At 40.6% G+C, this 22,080-nt stretch overlaps 3 protein-coding genes across 4 annotated transcripts; 1 reads left to right on the forward strand and 2 right to left on the reverse strand.

The window, feature by feature from the left end:
* Positions 1 to 467: 467 nt before the first annotated feature.
* On the reverse strand, positions 468 to 6,234 carry plcxd2 (phosphatidylinositol-specific phospholipase C, X domain containing 2). The gene is made up of 8 exons (XM_026363494.1): positions 5,907 to 6,234; positions 5,463 to 5,599; positions 5,173 to 5,292; positions 4,855 to 4,908; positions 4,600 to 4,755; positions 3,334 to 3,444; positions 2,692 to 2,822; positions 468 to 1,399 (listed from the first exon to the last, which is right to left on the reverse strand). The coding sequence occupies exons 1-8, from the start codon at positions 6,007 to 6,009 to the stop codon at positions 1,240 to 1,242; spliced, it is 972 nt and encodes a 323-aa protein (XP_026219279.1). The 5' UTR covers positions 6,010 to 6,234; the 3' UTR covers positions 468 to 1,239.
* Positions 6,235 to 7,007: 773 nt separating this feature from the next.
* Positions 7,008 to 19,451, forward strand: mak (male germ cell-associated kinase). Its single transcript, XM_026361262.2, has 14 exons — positions 7,008 to 7,046; positions 8,719 to 9,056; positions 10,079 to 10,133; positions 10,451 to 10,572; positions 10,828 to 10,907; positions 12,197 to 12,329; positions 12,472 to 12,643; positions 13,012 to 13,179; positions 13,929 to 14,174; positions 14,379 to 14,578; positions 14,850 to 14,989; positions 15,848 to 15,994; positions 17,698 to 17,817; positions 18,746 to 19,451. The coding sequence occupies exons 2-14, from the start codon at positions 8,953 to 8,955 to the stop codon at positions 18,904 to 18,906; spliced, it is 1,848 nt and encodes a 615-aa protein (XP_026217047.1). The 5' UTR covers positions 7,008 to 7,046; positions 8,719 to 8,952; the 3' UTR covers positions 18,907 to 19,451.
* Positions 19,452 to 19,473: 22 nt separating this feature from the next.
* tmem14ca (transmembrane protein 14Ca) lies at positions 19,474 to 20,997 on the reverse strand. 2 transcript variants are annotated; one of them, XM_026361263.2, is made up of 5 exons: positions 20,563 to 20,824; positions 20,399 to 20,483; positions 20,094 to 20,195; positions 19,887 to 19,974; positions 19,474 to 19,691 (listed from the first exon to the last, which is right to left on the reverse strand). In XM_026361263.2, the coding sequence occupies exons 1-5, from the start codon at positions 20,650 to 20,652 to the stop codon at positions 19,634 to 19,636; spliced, it is 423 nt and encodes a 140-aa protein (XP_026217048.1). In that variant the 5' UTR covers positions 20,653 to 20,824; the 3' UTR covers positions 19,474 to 19,633. The 2 variants fall into 2 exon arrangements, with proteins under 2 accessions (XP_026217048.1, XP_026217049.1); XM_026361264.1 differs by lacking the exon at positions 20,563 to 20,824 and adding an exon at positions 20,865 to 20,997 and having other exon boundaries at positions 19,479 to 19,691.
* Between the last annotated feature and the right edge of the window lie 1,083 nt (positions 20,998 to 22,080).

Below are 22,080 nucleotides of genomic sequence, written 5' to 3' on the forward strand. Positions count from 1 at the left end.
GAGGAGGACTCAACTGTTGAGAACAAATCATCAGAAAGTTTTGACAAACCACAAAGTTTGAAAAGAATGTGAAAAAAGAATGTCCTTTGGACAGATGAGACAAAACTAGAACGTTTTGGCAAGTCACATTAGCTCTATGTTAGAGCTGCCGTTAAGGTACCATTATTTTTTATCCAGGCCAGTTTTATTAGTTAACTTTTCAAAATCATTCTGTTGAACCACAACTCAAAGCAATGTCTGATTTTCCGGAGTTAATTTTTTAGTACATTTTTATTTATCATTACTTTTGTCAGTTTCAAGTTATTTCAGTGTCCTTTGTGGGTTTTTCTTTCTTTAAGTGAAGGGTACCAATAATTTTGTTCATGTCTGTGTAGTAATAGAACTGTAATCTCTTGGTCTCATGCTCATTCCACTTTTGAAAAAACTGTTTCAAAAACTCAACTTTAGTGATGTATAGCTGCATTTTTATTGTGAAACAAGTGTTTATGTATACATTATAAAACATAAAATAATATTTCCATTATGCCAAGAATTTTCTTTTATAGAGCCCTTGGTTTTGAATTGAAGAATTTGAAGTGTATAGTCGGCAAACTGTTCAATATTATACATACAGGTGTCTGGATAAGTGTCAGTCAGTGTTGGACATACAGTATCTTTGGAATGTTAAAACATGTTAAAAACTAAACTAAACTAAACTCCTTCAGAAGAATTAGAGACGTTAAACTGTTAAATCCCTGAGCCTTATGATCTGATGACCTGTGCAGCAGCTCCATGTTAAAGTAGCAACGTCACGTGTTGCCTGTTTGAGGATCCATAAATGAAGCCATAACTGTGTTATGACAACATCTAGTCTAGGTAAAATGTTACCGGGCATGCCCAGTCGTCACTGCTGTGGCTTCTTTCCATCTTTTGGACTTTGTAAACATTAGATCAAGATCAAGATACTAATACTTAAGTTATGAGTTCATTTTAAAGGATTGATGTCGTTCCTATGTCATTCCAAAGGGCTATAGGTTCCTACATGTTATGTTAATGTTGACCTTTCAGATAATGACGCCCTATCGGTTAAAGGAGGAGCTAATAAAAGTCTTTACTTGTGTGTCACTGATGCAATATCATACGTTATAATTAAAACTAACTTATAGAATATTTTAAAAATACATTTCTCAGGATCTGGCCTCATGTAAAAACTATTCTCCAAAAGAGGTGGAAGAATCGACACACATTTGTCGCTGTGTGTCATCTGCGTTTGTGGTCCTGTTCAGACAACAGCAAGTTGTTGAGTTTGATCACAATGCTGGCAAAGTCAGTGAGCTCCACAAAGTCTGAGGTGATGATGTTGACCCCGTCCACCCCAGGCTTCTGAGCCTCTACCCAGGACATGATGGTGGGCAGGTTTCTAAAGAGACAAATTAAAAAAAAGATATGGAGATTAGATTTGGTTTATTAGGCTAATAGTGGATTGAATCCAGTTAGAAAAGAGTAATGACATTAAATAAAATAAGGAATGAGTGGATATGGGACAAAGTACCAACTATTAGATGCAAACAGTTCCACCAATTGTTTAGTACTGAGTTTCTGTCTCTGTTAGTTTCAGCTGTGATTACAAACGTAATTGAACAATAGTAGAAATCCATAATTCAGAGCATTGCCAAAGCCCAATCACTTTTCCCTTGGCTGAATATCTGCTCAACAAATAGAAAACACTGCTTAAAGGGAGTGATGTTTGTGTCTGTCTGTCAGTAAGAGATGAACTTGCCACTGTTGATTGCAATTTATTGTGTTGCATTCAAACACGTTTGGATTCTTGGACACACACAGGCCATGTGCATGTAGCCATATCACTCCTGTCACCCTAAAATTTTCCACTACCTTTCAGCCACCAGCAGAACAAAACCAGGAAGTGTCAATGTTTACCTGTCAGTGACAAACAATCCTATTTCCTCGGAAGTGTAAAATTAGGCCACCTCCTGTCTCGCCAGAGTGTCCATTGACATATACCCCATCATTTGTGGCTGTTTCTTTCAAGCACAAGGGGACAGTGGGTGTGTATTCAAAGTGAAGATTTCTTTTGTCATTTCCACTTGATGACTCACAAATTAATGATCTTTTGTCATGACATTTGATACAGTTTGATCCTCTATGAGTTAGAAATGGCTACTGAAGATTAAAGTGGCTTCCCACAAAGTGAGAGTAAACTGTAACAGGGAAGCTAGACATAAAGATCCATGCTGAGGTATGGTTCTTATAATAAAACATGCTTATGTACCGTGGTGTTGACACAGGACTAATGTATATTCTTGCAAAAGACAAAGTATAAGTTCAAAGAAGCAAAACCATTTTTCAAACAGTGGCTTTTTATCAGCTCTGAAGTCTTATTGTCTCATGACATCTTGTTTTCCTTTCTCTTTTACAAAGGCCAGGCTGACAATCCTCTTCACTGCAGGGATTTGTAGCCATTACTGTACTGCCCCCTACTGGTCACATATCTAAGGAAAGAAGTGGAACGGAGCAGAGGAGAGGGGGACACAACTACAGAATACAGTATGAACTCATACACACAGTTTAACTCCTAAATCTTAATCTGCGTATTCTGTATTTTAGCATATTTAAATATATATAAAACGTATATAAATAATTCATGCATCAAAACACCACATATCACCAATACAACCAATCTTATTGACTGACCTCTCAACCAGGTAGTTTCGTAGCCCCCAGACTAGACCCTTGGCCACAGTGTTGACTTTTGGTGTGAGGATAGCTTGGGAAACATGGAAGGAGCCCTGCTGGGCTCTTTCCTTCAGTGTAGTTTCCAAGAACTAGACAGAATTATATTAAATACAAGTGATTAACTAAATCACTAACTAATCTAAGTTTATAGTAAACATTTATACTTCCATAACAAATAGTGAACCAAAGAACTTAGAGCCCGTGTGTTGTTAATGAAATAAGCAGATGCAGAATGAGGGAAGAAAAGAAGGAGACCATGGAAAGTTAGACAAATAAATGGAAAGATTCAGAGAGATGTTCATCTTGGTAACGAGTACAGACACTGACTCTAGGTTTACCATAACTAAGAATAGTAGCCAGCCCTGTCTCAACCATCACTCTTAAAGTGCTTCATGCTCAAAGCAAAAGTAAACCAGTTTAGTGTAAATGAACACTTAAAATCAAACCCAAAAATGACTTCTACTGCTTAGCCTGTACTGACAAATAAAGAATGAAAGAAAAAGTGATTTGCAACTGCAGAAATGTGATAAATAAATATATATGGGAACTTTCGGCTGGTGAGTATTTAAACACTGCAAGGATTAAGGTGTTGTTTCTGACCTGTATGAGCTTGGTGGGCTCAGTGGTGTTTGCCCAGGGAGCAGGGATCTTGTTTCCAGGCCACATGGAGGGGATACCTCGAGCTGAAGGATGATGGTAGAACACTATTACCTGAGGAGAGCAGAAAATTAAAAGACACTGGATATGTACCTGGAGTTTGAATATCAGCACAGACAGGGCTTGGTTTGGACTATAGCACTTAGGTCATTAAAATCAGTTGAGGAAAAATATTTTAAATGAACATGTAGCCATATTTAACCGAGTCTTGCTGTATGTAACTATAACCTAGTATTATTTACAGTAATATCTACAGATCTATATGCTGCTGTATACTGAAATCACAGTTAAATATTTTATGCACTCAAAATCAGACTCAGTCAGAATCAGAGCTGGATAATTGTGAAACTATTTAGTTTAAAGTCATGAAAATCATTTGATCAGACCATTGGTGGCTTAGCAGAGGGCAGAATGTGAATAGGCAGAGTTACAAAGAGTCCTATTCTCTTCTGCTCTCCCTATTCTGCCTTCTCTGTACTCTCACTCTCTCCTTTGCCAACTAAGCCAGTGACAGATTAAGGTCATTGGAACAAGAATCAAACTGATACTAAAATAACTGAGTAAAACACAGACTAATAGGACAATGCGGAACATAAACTATCACTATTTGTGCCTAATATAGGAAACAGACACAAACACACGCAGGCAAAGACATGCATATATACAGTGCATTGTTGCTTGCTTATATGTGTGCATGCATACATCAAATTAAACAATTAGCCCAGAGTGTGAAAGTGTGAGACGATAAAATAAATAAATCCTAAAAAAAATTAAGGGTATGAAGGAGAGCGGTGTGAACACAGAGACATGAAAATGTGAGGAGAGGATAAAAGAAAGAAGGCCCCAATTGGACAGTGAGTGAAGTGTTAAGGGGATGACACTGACAACTTATCCCTGCCCAGGAGAGTTCCAGGCAGCAGGGATTACCTAACAGCAGGGGTGGGCCATCCATTGCACACCTGCATCCACTTCTGCTTTTACATGAATGTACATACAGTTGTGGAAATACTGTATTTTGATTCATTAGCTGATTTGGATGCAGGTGCACACATGAATACATTCAACACAGTTCCCCCAGTGCAGATGACAATCTTCTATTTCCCGCTAAGACCTACCACTTCATATGACAGGATTTATTTCCTTTAAACTGTAAATCTAAAATTACTGCAGAGCCACTAATGGGAGTTCCACATCCACCCCCAGTCTCACCTGGTATTTCTTCTCCCAGAGGTAGTCAAGAGTAATGTTCTCCACTGCACTGTTAGTACAGAGCTTGCTGCCAAACACTTCCTGGAGCATGTTGATAAGGTACACATGATGCTCCGTTTCCATTGCATAGTAGTGGTTGAAGTCCAGAAAAATTACCTGAATCATTCAAACATCATTCAGTAAGAAGTCCAAACAGATCTTTCTGTGGTTGTTTTAATTGTGACTGATCAAGATACAATTTCAAGTGTTTCTTACCTCTTTCCTGTGTCTCACTAGGAAAAAGTTGATTTCTAACAAGCCATCCCTCACCTTTAGCAGAGGAGAGTGAAAGTTGATTTATTTTAAAGCCTACTTGTTGAGTAGTTGAACACAAAACACCATCACACACATGACGCTGCATTCAAATGTAATTTTGATCATTTTGAGCACTGGAGACAAAATGATTCAGCATTTAAGTGGGAGTTACAGTGGCTCACTTTAAGTTGTAAAACAATAAGAAAGAACACCACGATAGATGCAATAGCTGCAATGGTGAGCGCAGAAATGTCACTGAATGCCTACTCCTCTGCTCACCTTGTGTCCAAAGAGGCCATGGATGAAGTAGAGCTCATTTCCGGGCTCGTCTGGTTTAGAGGAGACCCTGAGATCGAAGTAGCGAATTCCTGCATCCAGCTGCTCCTTAAAAGTCAAGTTCTAGGAATATACAGCGCATGACATTAAACACTGCAACTGCAAAACCCAACACATCTGTTAGACTGTAAAAACACACTGACTTTCAGAAAACGCCCAAAGTATCTCATTTTTTTTATATAACATATCAAATCCAATCTGTTATCTGCATGTTACTAATTCCAGATCAGTACCTGTGTCATGGACCACTTCACCATGACTTTCTTGGCTAAGACACTGAAGATGGTGGCCAGGTATTTGACATAAGTCTTCTGATCGGGGCCCACTGGAGCATGCACGTCCACCCAGAAGGTGAAAGAATCATGGGACCCTGGAAGAAAGATGATGAGGACAGAAAAATGAAATTGGAAGGGAAGACCACAGCAATGAAGAGACAGAGGGGAACACGACTAGTACGAGTTTATAATGGTGAGAAGAATTAAAGGACAAGATAAGATGTTATGATGTGGCCACATTCACAGAAACTAAAAGATGGAAGTACAGCTATAGGAGCAACGATTGACACAAAAACATAAACACACTCACGAGGTATGTCTGAATGTTATCCATTTAGTGACATGAGCGTTGGACAGAGCAATGCGCACGACAGCACGCATCTTTACGCACGACAGGCTCACCTGGCACGGCGAGATGTTTGAGGGGCATGGCACTGAGCTTGGAGGGGAGCGAGCCCATCCAGTCGGCATTGACATTGCCGATTCCTGCAGGTCGCGTCTTCATGGTAAAAAACAGCCTCAAGAGACGGCTCTCAGATGCACCCTCGGAGACGGATACCTGTGCACTCCCAGCAGACGCAAAGCTCCAAAGGTCATCCTGAAATGTCAATATTAATTTAAATAATTTCTACATCTTCTGCTGGTTCAAAACATCATGCGAATGGCACGTCCATATGAACTGTTTCCGCGCCCGGTTTCCGGTTGCATGGCGTCGCGGTGCGCAGTGTCCCAACCGGCAAACCGGCACCCGTTGAACAGCGGGTGGTGATCCACGGTGATAATCCTCTTAGGGCGAAGTTCCACTTGTTATCCCTCGGCCTTCTCCTGCTTCTTGGCTTAACCTGGCTCGCGTGTGTGTGAAGACCACCCCATGGACACACACACACACACACACACACACACACACACACACACACACACACACACACACACACACACCAACTAAAGACAGATGGGAAAGTCAGTCTTGATTGGAATTTAATTATCATCCAGAGCCAGAAGTAAGGATGACGGCCCGTGAAACGTTCACCAGCCTTATGTATAATCATGTCTGTGACCTCCGAGATGATGGGACTGATGCAGTTCAGCGCTTCAATATCAAGGGAACATAAAAACGTTGGTTCAGCCCACAGACTGTGGTTCAACCACAGCCCCACGGCTCCATCTCACGGTGCAGCAGCTGAACTACCACCGTCACTCAGCGGTGATCAAATAAAGAGCTGGTTTTCAGTCACATCTTCTGAAAAACTCACTCAACACTTTGTCCCCAGTTTCACGTACGAGTTGAACGACGGTTTTACATTTGTGCAGTCCCCCTCTCCCTGTAGCAAGAACAACAAGTCCCACAAAGCACTGCGTCCACTCGAAATAAGCCACTTGTCACCTGGCAGCTTAAAACAATCGTCGCGTTTGTGTGGACGTTTCCATGGGGAGCAGCAGCGCGCAGCCATGCACCTCGTCCTGCACAAGTGAATAGAAGTACTACGTGGATTTTACGCGAAGAAACTCGGCGCTATGACGAGGTCCGGACAACCTTAGATGGTGAGTTGAAAGTATGTAAAGTGGCTGGGGAACCAAAGTGTGAATATGCGTATTCTTCATTAGTATATCCTACTGCATTATATATATAAAAAGAGTTTTAGGTTCATGCTTTTAATCATGTTTTTGTGGTTAAACTGGTTAAATGAATCTTATTCTTAGCACATTCATTTAATAACATTCAGAAGTCATGATCAAAGTTACCCCTTTCTTTTCCACTCCTCAGTCCACGTGTGTTTTCAGTATAAATGACCTCAAATAACTTGTCAATGTCATGTGACCTGGATAATGCTCCATCCTAATTCCCCTTAAATCTCTCTACAACAGATTGTCTTGAAAGCTGAGCGCAGGCCAGCAGTCCACTGACTGGCTGCTACTCATCTTAGTTCTTCTTGTGTCTCTGATACACAGCAGGGCTTTGAGACATCATTTCTAAAAAAGTTGACAAAATCTGAAACATTCAGCCTTTATTCACTGTTAAATATTTAGCAGGGGTTATAGAGCCACATCCAGTTTGGATTTTCTCCTTGGATGGTGGTTCTGGCCCCTTTTCCTTTCAATGAAATACTAATCTGATTTTGTGTAGCTGCCCCTGCCTCTCCTACAACACCACTCAGCACTTAAGGAGAGAGGTCTGACTTGCTCATCAGCCTTTAAATCGTTTTTGAAATTTATATTTACACGTCTAACAAAACAAACAAACCAATGAGAAAAGGTTTTCCTTGACATCTCCTCCCACCAGTGTGCCACACTGCGTACTGTATGCGGTTTTTCTGTCAAGTCCTTTAGTCTCACCCTTGACAGCTGTTGTTAAACCAGCTTCAATGGTGTCAGCTCACTTTCTCAGCAGTCTTCAATGAGTTGATGAGTTTTCATCATAAAGAGTTTATGGTCACAGTCCCACTTTTGTGAACTGTTACCACCAGAGTAGTTTCTTTAACAGGGCACAACTCACAATTGACCAATTGATTTAATTAGTTTAAACCTGGAGAACAATGTAAATAACTAGAGCAACGAATACTTTATAGAATAAATCAGGTTGCTGTTATTGCATTGATTTTTCTAATGAAACTCTGTATGTGCTACATGGACTGGATGCAGCAGCTTATACTAAACGCTGTATCTCTATATGTATTATTATAATCCTCTTTGGCACAACCAATGCTCAGTCTTTCTCTTGTCCTTTTTATTTGAGAAACAGATACTGAACAACCAATTGTAAACTATCTTTGTCTCCCCATATTCTCTTTGAGATGTTACAGATTGCAGTAGAAATATTTATTTAAATGTTTATTGGCCTGTGGTGTCAGTCAAATCCGCTTGCCAGGCAGGGTGCTTGGGGAAGGTAGTGGATGCCGGTAAGCATGACGTGATGTAACGCCCTATTTACATCCCCCTTGGCCTAATCAGCCTAGGGCTGGCTATGTCATCTCCCCTGGGTGATCGTGTAGGAGCCTCCTACTAGAGTGGCACACACCTAATCTTCTTCGCTGAAGAAAAAAACAAGAAGTGGTTGTTGCTTTTCTTTGTCTTGAGATCTCTCAGAAATCCTGTTCTGCTGGGACTTTTAGTGGAGGGGAGGCAGATAATTGGTATTCTGTGTGTGATATTACACATTTTTATCTAAAGACAAACGTATCTGTTGTTTATGTTTGTTTTGTTTGTCTCTCCATAGTCTTGCAAGACACCACGATTTCCTTTGGCTGACCTACATCCCCGGGATCCATTTTTTCAGGCAATGGACAAATTGCTGCAAGATGAGTTTTGAACATAGGTTCAATACTTCCTCCCGGGAAAGAACAGGTGACCCTTTCTTCAGAAGAGGCTGGTGAAACAAAGACTGAACATTTCTTTGGCACAATAGAATAGGAAAACGAAAGTTAAGAAGCTGATGAAACCATCTTGAGGGATGATGAATCGCTATACTAGCCTGAAGCAGCTGGGCGATGGCACCTATGGCAGCGTGCTAATGGGGAGAAGCAACGAGTCTGGAGAACTGGTGGCTATCAAGAGGTGAGGCTGTTGATCATGTGCCTGACAAGATGGTAATAAAATGTTAATATTGTAGGCTTGTATAATAGGTAATAGTAATTTTAGTTATTTTAACATCATAGCAAAACTAGAATTTAATTTTTAATCTCTAGTTTTGAAGGTTACTTTATACAATGTATTGCTTTCTGGTGGAATGAACAAGCTTAACAAAAGAGCATATCCTGGACCTATAGTTTGCATTACATATTAATTAATTATACAATATACATTGTATAAAAACACCAAAACTCATTCCCAAAAACTCAGTACAGTATATTAAAACGGAAAAAAAAAAAATATATATATATTACTTTTATTTCAGATTCCCCATAGGGGATGTATTAAGTGAGGTGATTTCTGACTACAATTTCATATGTATTATAAAAAGGACTAAGTAGACCAAGGACTACTGGGTTTTTGCCATCACCAGGGCAAACAAACAAGCGTACATGCCTTTCTTTCAGTAGCATGGCAGCAGGGTTCAATAATAGATGAGAAACTGGAGATGCATCCACTGGTTGATCATTTGGTTACCATGCAAGACAATACACGTGGTGACGGTGAAAGGCAGTGAAAGTGGAGGGGGGTGGGTGTGTCAGGTTGCTGACATTGTGGAAGGGACGACTGGCACATGCCAAGAGAGAAGAAAAAGACCTCTGCATGTGCTGTAACTCTTACATAATGCCAGAGGTAAAGATGATCACGGAAGATACGCAATGTTACAGCAAAACCCTCGTCTGAACAGCTGGTGTGTGGTTTAATGTATAGAGCAACACAGACTGTGATTAAACTGACAGCTTAATGTGTCAAGATATGTGGAAATTCAATGGTCCATTGTAGAGTATACAGCATGTGTACGGCACAAGTAGGTCACACAAGAGTCACACTAATTATGTTATTTGTCATTTATATGGCTTGCAACCTCATTGTATTTGATTTATTTGAACATATATGAGTATCTGATGCATAACTGTTCCACTAATGTTTGTTTTTGTCTTTCATAGGATGAAGAGGAAGTTTTATTCGTGGGAAGAATGTATGAACCTCCGGGAAGTGAAAGTAAGGGTGGTGATACTTGGCGTAGTTTATGGAACAGCTGTATGATGTCAAAACGTATACAACTATTTGAACATTATTTCCAGCCACTTGTCCAAAAAGCAACCTGTGTGTATGGCCTTGGGAATACTGCAATCCAACTATGTAACCCAGGCTGTCAATGTCAATATCCGCTAAAATGAGGATCTAGAAGACCGAGCCAAATTGTGCATGTTGCTAAAAGACAAATCTGTCCCCATGCTATTAAATGTACATTAACCTGTCAATACGCTGAATGAGACTTACCTTTTCTTGCATGTTCCCATGATGTGCCACTCCAGTCACTGAAGAAGCTGAACCATGCGAATGTGGTGAAACTAAAAGAGGTCATAAGAGAGAATGATCAGCTGTACTTTGTCTTTGAGTACATGAAGGAGAACCTTTATCAGCTTATGAAAGACAGGTAAGAAGCGAGATGCTGAACTTTACAATTCATACGTTTGGATATGTTGCAAAAAACACTAGGCAGTGGGAAGAATAAAACAGGCTGATGTTTGATGCCTAGCTATCTTGGTATTTGACTATATTTAGTTGTGCATGCCTTTGTTTCTCAGCATACTTTATCAGTGAAGGTGTACAAAGACAGACTAATTGCTTTTTATGGACTGATGCCTTCATGAACAGACTGATGAGACTTTTATTAATTTTATGTTTACAGAAAAAAATTGTTCCCAGAATCAGTGATAAGAAACATAAGCTTTCAGATATTGCAAGGCCTGTCGTTTATTCACAAAAATGGTAGGTGTACCATGTAACCTTCAAGCGCCTGAGAGCGGTCACATACTGCAAGGTTCAATATCAAAACAGTTTTAAAATGATAAAGCTGAGAACTATGGGACTGAAGAGATTAATTGGATTAATAATACATGTTGATGCAGTTCTTGTAGTATGTGAACACTCTATAACTGGCCTGCCTTAAGAGTCATTAAACTCTCTGCTTCCGATGTCTTGCTTTAATGAATGGTTGTGTGGGTGCCTCATACGTAGCGCTGCAAACGTATCCTGAAAGTACAAACAACAGCCATCATACAAGTTTGGGCTGAGTTAAAATAAAAAAACAAAAACGCATTCATACAAACCTCTTCATCTGTGAATCACAAACACATTCACATCCATCCAATAGGTATGTGTGTACTTTTCTGGACTTCTCTGTCTCTTAACTGCTTTTCTTTAATTTCCCACTTTGTCCTTCCTATTCTGTCTCTTTGGATTTCTGTTAGAGAGGATAAGATGTTCTCAGAGAATGAAATTAGGAACATCATGTTTCAAGTGCTATCTGGGTTGGCTTTTGTGCACAAGCATGGTAAGAGGCTTTACTCTGTCAACGTAGTAGAATCTTTACTTTGTTAGTTTGGGTGTGTTTGACGTCTTTTTACAAGTAACGTATTACATATTAATACGTGTCTTTTGTTTTTGTATGACCACAAAGTACAGTCCCCGCCAAAGAAATTGGAATAGCAAGACCAATACATTTGTGTTTACTTTAGACTGAAAACATTAAAATATAGATGTTTTTATATTAATGTGTTTAAATTACACATTTGAATGAAATTACCCAAATTTTCGGTGAGCAGAAGTATCGGAACATGTGTCTGACGGGTGTTTCTTGTTAGCCAGGATTGACTTTATATTGTTAAAACAATATAAAGCTCTAAAACAAATCTTGGTTTTAGCCTTGGCTGCATTTGTTGCTGGAAAGGTTAAATCAATAAGAAACCAGAGAGCTGTCTATGACAGAAAAGAAGGCTGAGATGAGAGGAAGATGAGCCCATACAACAAATTGTAAAGTATTAAGAAAAATAAGAAAACCAGTGGTGTACTGAGCAACATACATTTAACCAGTGTGAAGTACGCAGGCTTTCAAATGTCTTGCTGTTCTTTACAAATCTCTATCTGTATTTTCTTCTGCATTTGCACTAAATAGAAAACAGCACAGCAGAATAGTTGACTGTGTGAGTATGATTGCATGATAGAAACTTCAGTAAAGTCCTTTAAAGTTGCTAAAACCCATGTGAATTTTCCTGCAGGTTTCTTTCATCGAGACATGAAGCCAGAGAATCTGTTGTGCATGGGTCCAGAACTGGTCAAAATAGCAGACTTTGGGCTGGCCAGAGAGATCCGCTCCAAACCTCCCTACACAGACTATGTTTCAACCAGATGGTGAGAGCAGTTTCCTGCCATCAATAAATAAAATCCAAAACATCTACACACAATTGAATGTTTGCTACTAGCTTTTTTTTTTATTGGGCCGTACAGTGTGAGATTGACTAGTTTATATAAGTACTGTCTGTTCTCTGTTAAGGTATCGAGCTCCAGAGGTCCTGCTCAGGTCGTCTACCTACAGCTCTCCTATTGACCTGTGGGCTGTGGGCTGCATCATGGCTGAGCTCTACACACTCAGACCTCTTTTCCCTGGTAACAGTGAAGTGGATGAAATCTTTAAGATTTGCCAAGTTTTGGGCACTGTCAAAAAGGTGAGAAGAAAGTGAACTGAGAGGTGAAAATGCTTGAGCTTAGTTACGTTTTTAATCACTTACAATTGAAATTCTCAGTGTGAGTAAGAAAAAAACCAAAAAAGGTGAAAGTAGGCCAGGAGCAGTGTTCCTCTCTCCGCGGTGTAAAGCAGCTTAAGTCTGCTCCATGCTCGACAGGATGCCACTTCATTTGAAAGGCTGTCCACAAATCCATCACTATTATCTCTGATTGTTGAGCAGAAATCCTCCAGAGCCTATTTTAGGTGTGAACTGCTCGTGAACTGAGTCTACTGCCTCAAACAAAAAAGCAGAAATTCAGTGTCATTGATGTGTAGTGTAATGTAATCATGTGATTGTTTCCTTAATAGATGGATTGGCCAGAAGGCTACCAGCTATCTTCTGCTATGAACTTTCGCTTCCCCCAATGTGTACCCACCCACCTGAAGACCCTGATTCCAAATGCCAGCAATGAGGCTATCACCCTGATGAAAGACCTGCTGCAGTGGGATCCCAAAAAAAGACCCACAGCCGTACAGGTAGGCAAGACAGAGCATCCAAATCTGATTATAGTGAGTGAAAATATTTTTATTCATTTTTGTTAAAGGTATAACAAATATCTATATAAAAATATAGAAATGTAAAGGATGGGTCAAAGCTATTATTTTGACTTTTGTTCAATATGAATAATACTTTGTCTTTTTAGACCTGAAATGTAAATCAGTTTTATTACAGCACACCTTAAAACTAAGATTGCATACAAGTCACTTCAATGAGTTCATAAGTCACATTTCATTCCCTCTGCTACTGTAAAATCTTTTATCTCTACATGGGTGCTCGATTTCAGGCACAGAGTATACACAATCCCTGTTGAGTGACATAATGTTCACTGCAGTGGGACAGTGAAATCACTCTGTGAGCTGAATAGGAAACACCTTTCCAGTGGGAATGACATTGCTTTTCCATTCTATGCTTATAAAGCTCCCAGGGTGCACCTATGCATGTTTTGCTTCATGTTATATTTAGACGGTAAACATAATTGCTCAAATAGTTCCAGTCTACACTGCATATGCATTATCCAAACACACTCCTGCTCCGCTGTCAAGTTATTATAGTGGTTTGGTGATTAGCAGGATGTTGTGTGCATCAAAACACACCAGGAGGTTTGAGCAATTAAAAAAATATGGGTCTGGTTCACTTTATGTGGATACACAGGCTGAAGATGTCCTTGTCTCTAGTGTTATGTAGTTCTGATGGTTGAAAACATTGCTTCACTCTCTCTGGCTAGGCCCTGCGTTACCCATATTTCCAGGTAGGTCAGGTCTTGGGACCTCGTCCTCAAAGCCAGGAGATTAAGAAGGCCCAGGCCAGGCCACTGGCCCAGAAGCAGGCCTCAGAGTCCAAGGCTGATCCCCATCAGTCTTCCTCTGAGTCCAGAACTTCTTCCAGAAATCAACAAGAGCAGCAGCATCAGCCTCTTCAGCAGATCCCCTTGCCCCAAGTTGAAAGTAAACCTGGAGGCCTCAGCCATGCAGTGAGTGGCTGTTTCTTCATGTTACATTTCATGAAAGACTGTCAAGATATATCACAATAGTAATGCATGAAGTCCTTCTAGCCCCTGACACCTCTTATCTACTTAAGAAGTGTCAGGGTGTAAATGTACAGTGAAGGCAGCAGAGATTTTAGAAACACATACAGTACGGTTTGTGTGGACACAAAAATCTGCAATCTTCTGCAGAAAGGACAGACGTTGGGAAGTGAGAACAGTGGTAGCATGGCGGTTCTGAAGAGTGGTCGTCGTCGCTGGGGCCAGACGGTAACAAAGAATTCAGACAGCTGGGACGAATTGGACCCGTCTGAAACTGCTGCCTCCACCTCCAAGAAACCCAGTCTCGGGAACATAGAGGAGGAGAGGAGCCCAAAGGAGCAGCGTCCACAGTGAGTGTTGTAATGTCTTAAGAACTGCATTAGCAATGTGTCAAAAACATATTAATTAATAGTAATGTTGACACTGATTGTCTGAATTGTGTAGCATCATAGCGTTTATAAATTGTAAATGCAGCATTTTTTGCCTAATGTGTCTAAATTCTGTTTACATCTGTAACCAATAGGAGCAGGAGCCATATCCAAGACCTAATGTGATTTTTTATTAGAATTTTTGGAGCTTTTTTTGTTCATAATCTATGTTATCTCTGCTTTCTGTTGTCAGGCCCAAGGAGCAGAAACCTTTGTATTCATTCAGCACAGTAACCAAGATACCCAACAATATTAAAATAGGCCAAACAGATGCTAATCTCCCAGGATCTGCTGCACGGCAGCACTATCTCAGTCAGTCACGATACTTGCCAGGTAAGACTAGCAGGCAATCAGGTCATCTTTATCATTGCAAATAGATCACAGCAGCTTAGGTAACCTAACCAATTTGCCCTATCTCTTTTTGGTTTTGCCCCATTCAATGCGTTTATATGCACTTAAGTAACCAGATTACTGATGGTTCACATGCACTGCAGTAGCAGAGTTATGCAAAAAACCTGAGCATACACCACTTGTGTTCAGATTTTCTTACTGCTGTGTCACGTCCTGTCTGACTGTCTAACCTAAGGACTGGCTGCATCTATAACCTGCCATCACAAAGAGGACCAGTCCTGCAAAAGTGGCCTATTTTACTGTAACATCCAGCAGGACACAATGAGACATGTTAGTGTTTATACTGCGAAAGATATGTGGTCAGATGTATCCTAGACCACCACAAAAAGTGGTTTGAGCGATCATATCACAACCTGTCTGGGTTATTTGCATTTTTTACTGCGTATTGTTTGTTTGTGCACTGTCCACTACTGAGCTGATCGCCCAAGACACATTTTAAAACCAAGTGTAAAGGAAATCTTAACGTACACACTTTTTCAACTGAAGATCATCAAAATTATAAGATGTAGTAATGTTTCAGATATTTCTAGCTCAGCTGGAGTTTTACTTTACCAGTCACCATGGTGAATCACAGCATCAGAGCTCTAATGCACACTTAATTGAGAGTTAACAAACTAAGTTGATTGAACTGACTCTGATGAGCTTTTCTGGAAACTTTCCCATGTCAGGGTAAATCAGGTCAGAGTTCAGGGTAAAGTTCACAGATTGCTAAACCTGCTTCCTGGAATAGACCCCTGGTCAGTTTAAGTACTTAAATACTCTCTTCTCTATTGCTTTAAGGTCTGATCGGCAAGAATCAGACTTCCTCTGGAGATAAGGAGATGAGTGGCATGACGTTACGGGACCTGTGGGAAAACTCCTCTAACACCGTAAATAAACCACTTGCACCGATTGGAGGAGGACTGTCTGTCACCAGAGCCAATGCAGGTATAAACAGCTAAGGTCTGCTGAGGACGTGCTAAGAAACACATCTAACGAATCACCTACGTTTTCAATCAGGTCTCCCATAATGTAGAAAAGAATTATATACGCTTATTAAGATCACTATAATTGTAGTATCAGAAACTAGGTTGTCACAAAAGACCTTTTAATACAGGTCTCCTGTGACATATGCTTGTTTTGTACCTTGATTCTTAGGTGGATATTTTATCCATCATTTGACCAAAATAACACACAGTATCCACCATGGACCTACACTGTGAACTTATTCAGCAATATAATCTGTGATCTGCCGCATTTTGCCCTGCAGTGGAAATCTGGCAGCTGTCAGTGTCACCTGCTGTTACATAATATGACACTGTCTCCTTTGTACACAAAGGCTCTTAATGCTAATGGTCCAGCTAATGTCTCCTGATTAGTAGTTACGGGGCCGTGGACAAAAGCAGGGTTTGGAGTGATCCCAAAGTGTCTGCGACTTTAGAGACGGGAGACCTCTATAAATCATTTGTCATGCAGGCAGACACACAATATGGGCCCCTGCTGTGCTCCCTCCTTTGCTCTGTACTTCTGTCTCCTTCTTTCACCTTGTCTCTGCCATTGCATTGCTTATTCATGAGATTAAGTCTGTTACTTTAAGATCAAATGGATCTTAAATGGCCCTCAACTGCACCCCTGCTCATCTACCCCACCCCTCCAGCACTTACACAATCCTCTGATATTTCTCTCTTCTCACTTATTACGCTCGAAATTAGGACAGTTGTCTTTTTTATCGCATTATTGTTCCTGTTGCTTTCTCCATGCTAACATACTGTATCGCACTTTTCTTCTACTGGATCTCTTTTCTTCATCCATCTCTATCTGTCTTTGTCTTTACTCTGATTGCATGCATGTGACTCTAGAAGAGAATGCCTCTAAGTCTGTGGAGAGCCCCCCAGAGAAACCACTTGTGAAAGAAAGAATACTGGAGAAAGTTGATTACTCCAAAGGTACTTGATTGATTGAGATGGCTTTGTTTGAGTTGTTCTAGAGTTGTTAGCAGCGGTACAGTATAAATGTCCTGTATCTGTCTCTGAGTCCTTTGCAGAAGGTTCCTACTGTAGTCATGCTAAAGCTGTTTTGTGTACAAACAGTGTAGCTGCAGTTAGTAGAATAGCCTGAGGGTGAAATGAGATAAACTAACAACCAGCATGATGCAACAAGCTCCAGGTATTCAAGCCGGTGACTTAACATGTGAAAGACGCCGGCTGTTAAAGGCTCCGCAGGGGACGACAGCACAAATACACACAACTAAGGACTGCAGTTGCTAAATAGATGGTAAATTGCACTACAACCACAACGTCTTCATAAGGGAACAATGATGCTTTTGGTTAATTACACTGATAACAATCAGCGGCTGCTGGCGAAAGCAGGTCGATGGTGTCTCTTGAAAAGTTGAATGACTTCAATCACTCGGCCTCATTCTTTGGTTTTGGCTCCTCAGCAGCTGTTGCATATGCAGTAACATTAACACACCTTCACACACGTAATTAGTGTCGTGTGAGAACATTTATTAGATGTGTTTACTCAATTTTTTTCCCTTTTGTGTGTTTTTGTGTTTTAAATGTTGCACATTATTGTAGCTTACATGAAGCTGACCGTCAGCCCCCTGCTGGTTGGGTACTCATTAACAGTTTTTTTTTATTCTCGTACAGGGAACTTCGTAAAGACCAAGTATAACCTCTCCAGCGGTTACATGCCGTCCTTCCAAAAGAAAGAGGTAGGATCTGTGGGACAGAGAATCCAACTAGCCCCGTTGGCTGGCCAGCACGCAAGTAAGGACACCACTACTCTACATTACAAACCTGAATCTCATGTGAATACTGCCTCTGTGATCTGCTCGCTGTAGAGTCATTCTGTTCTTAACCATAATGCCTCCTTTTCTGTGTTCAGTTTGCACTTTCCCACTTCCAATATTTGCATCTAAGCTTTTGCTCACTGGGACTGCTTTCTCCTCTGTCTCCTCTGTCTTCACCCTTCCAGTCAGTCTTTCTTCTTCTCCTGATAATAAAAAAGACAAACCCAAATCTGCAAAGCCAAAGTCCAAATCCAACTCATCTCTGAGTGAAACAAGTGAAGGTATTGTCATCTTCTAATAGAGGCTAAAATGGTTCTGTGTGTGTGTGTCTTATAAAATACTGAATATACTGTATATTTTATGTTTGACAGCACTCCATGACCCATAATCACAAAGTGAAAACATGTGTATTGAAAATCAAAAACTGAAATCTCTCATCTATAAAAGTGCAGTATTGAGATCTGTGGTGGAAAGTAACTAAGTACATTTACGCAGATACTGAACATTGTTTGCCCCAGCCTCAGCTCACATGCACTCTATGGCAGGTATTTCAAAGATCAAAGAAGTATTTTAAGAAGAGTCCTGTTGGTTCCAAACTTGATCTGTTTCTTAATTATTGAGACTATTGTTCTGGGATCAGTCAGAGCTTTAGGGTTTATGCTCTCACACTGATCCATCATTTTATCACAGAGTGTACTGCACACAACTCAAGAAAAACCTCATGAAACAGGAGGCACCTCACCACACTTTGGTGTGTCACAGTAAAAGAATTTGACTACTTTAGGCTGAATTTCTAAAAGATGTGTTTACTGGCATTACGCACTATTGGGTGTAGAACGTAGTCTGACTCTGAGCACTTTCTAAGGCCACAGTTGGACATTAGACTAACTGGAATTTTCCTCTAGATTATGAAGACTGGAGGAAGAGGACAGACAGGACTCAGGTGAAGGGAAGCAACTACTCGGCTCTGGGAAAAACTTCTGGGAATCTCCTGAGCAGAGCTCCTGCTGTTCAACCTGTCCATGGCAGAGTGGACTGGACATCCAAATATGGGGGAAATCGATAGTTCAGGGAAGAGGGCGACACAACCCTTTCTCCTTGCTGGGCAAGTTGCCATAGATACATTTGAAATAATTCTTTACTACATGTAAACTCCAAACTGGAGGAAATACACTAATGCTGTATGTTTCCTGAAACAAAGTACATCAACGTGTGTATGACACATCCCACATACTTTGCAGAGACGTGTTTCATGTTTAGATGTGTAGGCTCAACTTTATATATGCATGGAATCTCAGTTTCAGAGATGACAGTTGCCAATACTACTGCTGTTTAGTGTTTGGATATTCTGATTAGGATTTGAATGCGACATAGCTTCATAAACTCTAGTACCGTTTGGCTACCCATGGCAAAACATAAAAAGCCTTTTATGAATGGTACTTGCAGTGCTGTATTCCTTCTGCTTTGCTGAACAGTAGAAGACTAATGCAATGTTTTTTATGTCTATAACAACAACTCTTTGCATATTGTAAACTGCAAATGTCTTTGTAATATGCAATATAAACAGAACATTTTGTAAACATTTTCTACAAATAAACACATGACAGTGGATGGTGTGGTCATTTAAATGAAACAAGACAACACATTTATATTATAGAAATAAGCTACTATATTTAATGCAGGCTTACATTTATTTATTTTTTTTACAAAAGGACTATGTTCTAGAGTAAATGTCAAAAGCCGATAGATCACCACCAAAGCAAGATGGGATACACATCAGAGTCTTCACTCCATCAGGACTCCTGAGGTTTCTGGAGCAATGTCAGACCGAGCTTCCCCACTAGCAGAAGACTGGAACAAGACAACAACCTCAGACTCTGTGTGCAAACCACTGGAAGTAGGATACCAACTAAAATATATGTATTCAGTGTTCAGTGAAGCAGCAATGGCTAAAATAGTCAGAAGACTATATCAGATTAGTGAAGTCAATACATTTGCATCTATGGAGGCTATTGTGATAATAATTTACAGCCATAAGAACGATACCTTGCTCCAGCCACCAAGCCAGCTGGCATGAACTTCTTGGATGCATAGAACCTCTTTCCCATGATGCCAGCCAGAGCTCCCGACGTAGCTGAAAGACAGCGTATGAAAAATATTAGGAAAATACTGGACAATTAGGTTGCATTAGGAGTCACAGTGGAGACATGTTACTGTTCCTGCACACACAAAGACAACACCAAATGTACCAACCGAGTGACACCCAAACATTATTTGGGTCATTGGAGATCTGGTAGGCGCCAAATCCTGCAAGTCCACCGAAGAGAAGACCAGCAGCTAGGGAGGGGACACTTCCTGAATGAAGGACACACAGCAGGTGAGTTATAATGTTTTAATGATCACATGTTGTGAATAGAATATTAGAATTTAATTGACTTTACATACTGCCGGGCAGCTTGTGAATTTCACAGGGGGAATCAATAAAGCCTTAGAATGATGCTGTATTGTAAGTTATTGATCCAATTCTGGAAAGAAACTAGTGCAGAAAATGTAAATACCTGCTTTCACGTAACCCATGACTCCCCCGGACGCGACCAGGGCTGCGTATCCATATCCCACCCAGTCCACGGACATGTTGGACACCTGTCAGAGACGCAGAGAGAGACGGAGTCAGTGCGAGGACCAGGACGCACCAAGTCCCACTGATCCTACTGTCACTCACTGATTCAAACCAGCCTGAAGGTCCGTCTGCAGGCTGCAGCACAGAGCTGTTATAGAAAACCAGCGGAGCCAACACAAGATACGAAAACATTGTAACACCCAAGAGAAAGCTGGTGTGTGGCTCTTATCAAGAAATCGTTACATGTGGCCCCACAAACCAGTATCTTTGTGCGTCTGGCTTGTTCGATAAGACCCAGTGCTGCATGTGAGCGTCAACACTACAAGCACGACCCCAGAACACATAACACACATAACACGGGCAGAACTGACTGGATGTACAGGTAAACTCAGTCACAGGTTCACCTGTAAAATGTCAGATATGACAACTTCCAAACGCAGATTTGGTTGTACACCACCTCGCTCCTTGAGTTTGTCCTCTGTCGCTGCCTGCTGCAGCTTGTTCCCGGCCGAGCACAAATAAGTGTTGCACACTGGATCCAGCTGCTGCGTTCAAGAACAGCGGAATTTCTACAAATGTTAACATTCACCAAATATATTAGTTTACATTTGTTAGAAAATATAACTTTGTGTATTGTACAGAATGCATTATGTATTTGTTTGTCTCAAATTATCCAATTTAAAACAACTGGACAGTGGTGACATGTGCGTTTCTTAAATGTGGTTTCTTGCTTGCTCTATATTGCATATAAGTCTTTGAATAAAACCATCTCCCCAGTGACTGAATGTATAGGACACTTTACGACACACCATCAGTTGAAAAAAAACCCAAAACAAAACAAAAAAAACCTTCTTTAACTGCTTTTTACTGGCTCCTAAAATATTTAAAGCGATTTATTCTTTGCTAGATGAATATGGGGCCTGAGCCCCATTTATACGACATTAATTCGTATTAGTTCATTGCTGAGTCTTCAGTTTCCTGAGTTTCATAAAGGCCACTGTTGAAACCCAGAGGGCAGCTGAGGATTCTCTGACACACAGGGAGCGCTGGTTTTATTTCTATGAGCACAAGATGGCAGCACAGGACAAGGTTGGATTTTAATCCCTCCAACCTTTACTAATACTGGAGTGTTTTTTTTTTATTTAGTGCTATTTCACATGTAGTTTATTTTACATTCAGAAAGCACAGACAGACAGTCTGACTTCCCTCAGTATCAGAAGAGGGTTTATCAAAGCCTCGTCTATTTAAGTTTTAGTGAAGTGATAAATATTTCTGACACTTGTCTGAATTTTGACCACTTATTTTGCATATCTTCCTCGTGACCACCTGTTTTGTTGACAGTCATTGACTTGGCAGTTTCACTTACTGGAATACTCAATGAGCACAAATTCTCATTTGGTTTCAATTACCCGCGATATTGTGTTAAATCCACGGGCGGCGCGTCCTCTCTTTCATCCTGAAGCAAGGTGGCGCTAGAAGACAATTTATCTTCCTTGGGGAGCAGCGTTTAGGCCTGAATCCTTCTCCCTCAACAATCACCAGTCATGCATTTCACAAAGATACATACAGCTTTTGTGCGGTGAGTGCTGGTGACGGATAGATACTGTCTTCACCAGTCAG

This window comes from Anabas testudineus, chromosome 2 (assembly GCF_900324465.2).
Source record: "Anabas testudineus chromosome 2, fAnaTes1.2, whole genome shotgun sequence".
Taxonomy (NCBI): domain Eukaryota; kingdom Metazoa; phylum Chordata; class Actinopteri; order Anabantiformes; family Anabantidae; genus Anabas; species Anabas testudineus.

Excerpts from the sequence above, each read along its gene's own strand:
- plcxd2 (XM_026363494.1), bottom strand. The coding sequence starts at position 6,009 with ATGAAGACGCGACCTGCAGGAATCGGCAATGTCAATGCCGACTGGATG. Across the intron at positions 5,293-5,462 it reads TGAAGTGGTCCATGACACAG|AACTTGACTTTTAAGGAGCA; the intron begins GTACTGATCTGG and ends GTATATTCCTAG. Across the intron at positions 3,445-4,599 it reads TCTGGGAGAAGAAATACCAG|GTAATAGTGTTCTACCATCA; the intron begins GTGAGACTGGGG and ends TGCTCTCCTCAG.
- mak (XM_026361262.2), top strand. The coding sequence starts at position 8,953 with ATGATGAATCGCTATACTAGCCTGAAGCAGCTGGGCGATGGCACCTAT. Across the intron at positions 10,134-10,450 it reads TGAACCTCCGGGAAGTGAAA|TCACTGAAGAAGCTGAACCA; the intron begins GTAAGGGTGGTG and ends GTGCCACTCCAG. Across the intron at positions 12,644-13,011 it reads TTTTGGGCACTGTCAAAAAG|ATGGATTGGCCAGAAGGCTA; the intron begins GTGAGAAGAAAG and ends TTTCCTTAATAG.
- tmem14ca (XM_026361263.2), bottom strand. The coding sequence starts at position 20,652 with ATGTTTTCGTATCTTGTGTTGGCTCCGCTGGTTTTCTATAACAGCTCT. Across the intron at positions 20,196-20,398 it reads CATGGGTTACGTGAAAGCAG|GAAGTGTCCCCTCCCTAGCT; the intron begins GTATTTACATTT and ends TCCTTCATTCAG. Across the intron at positions 19,692-19,886 it reads GGCTTGGTGGCTGGAGCAAG|TCTTCTGCTAGTGGGGAAGC; the intron begins GTATCGTTCTTA and ends GTCTTGTTCCAG.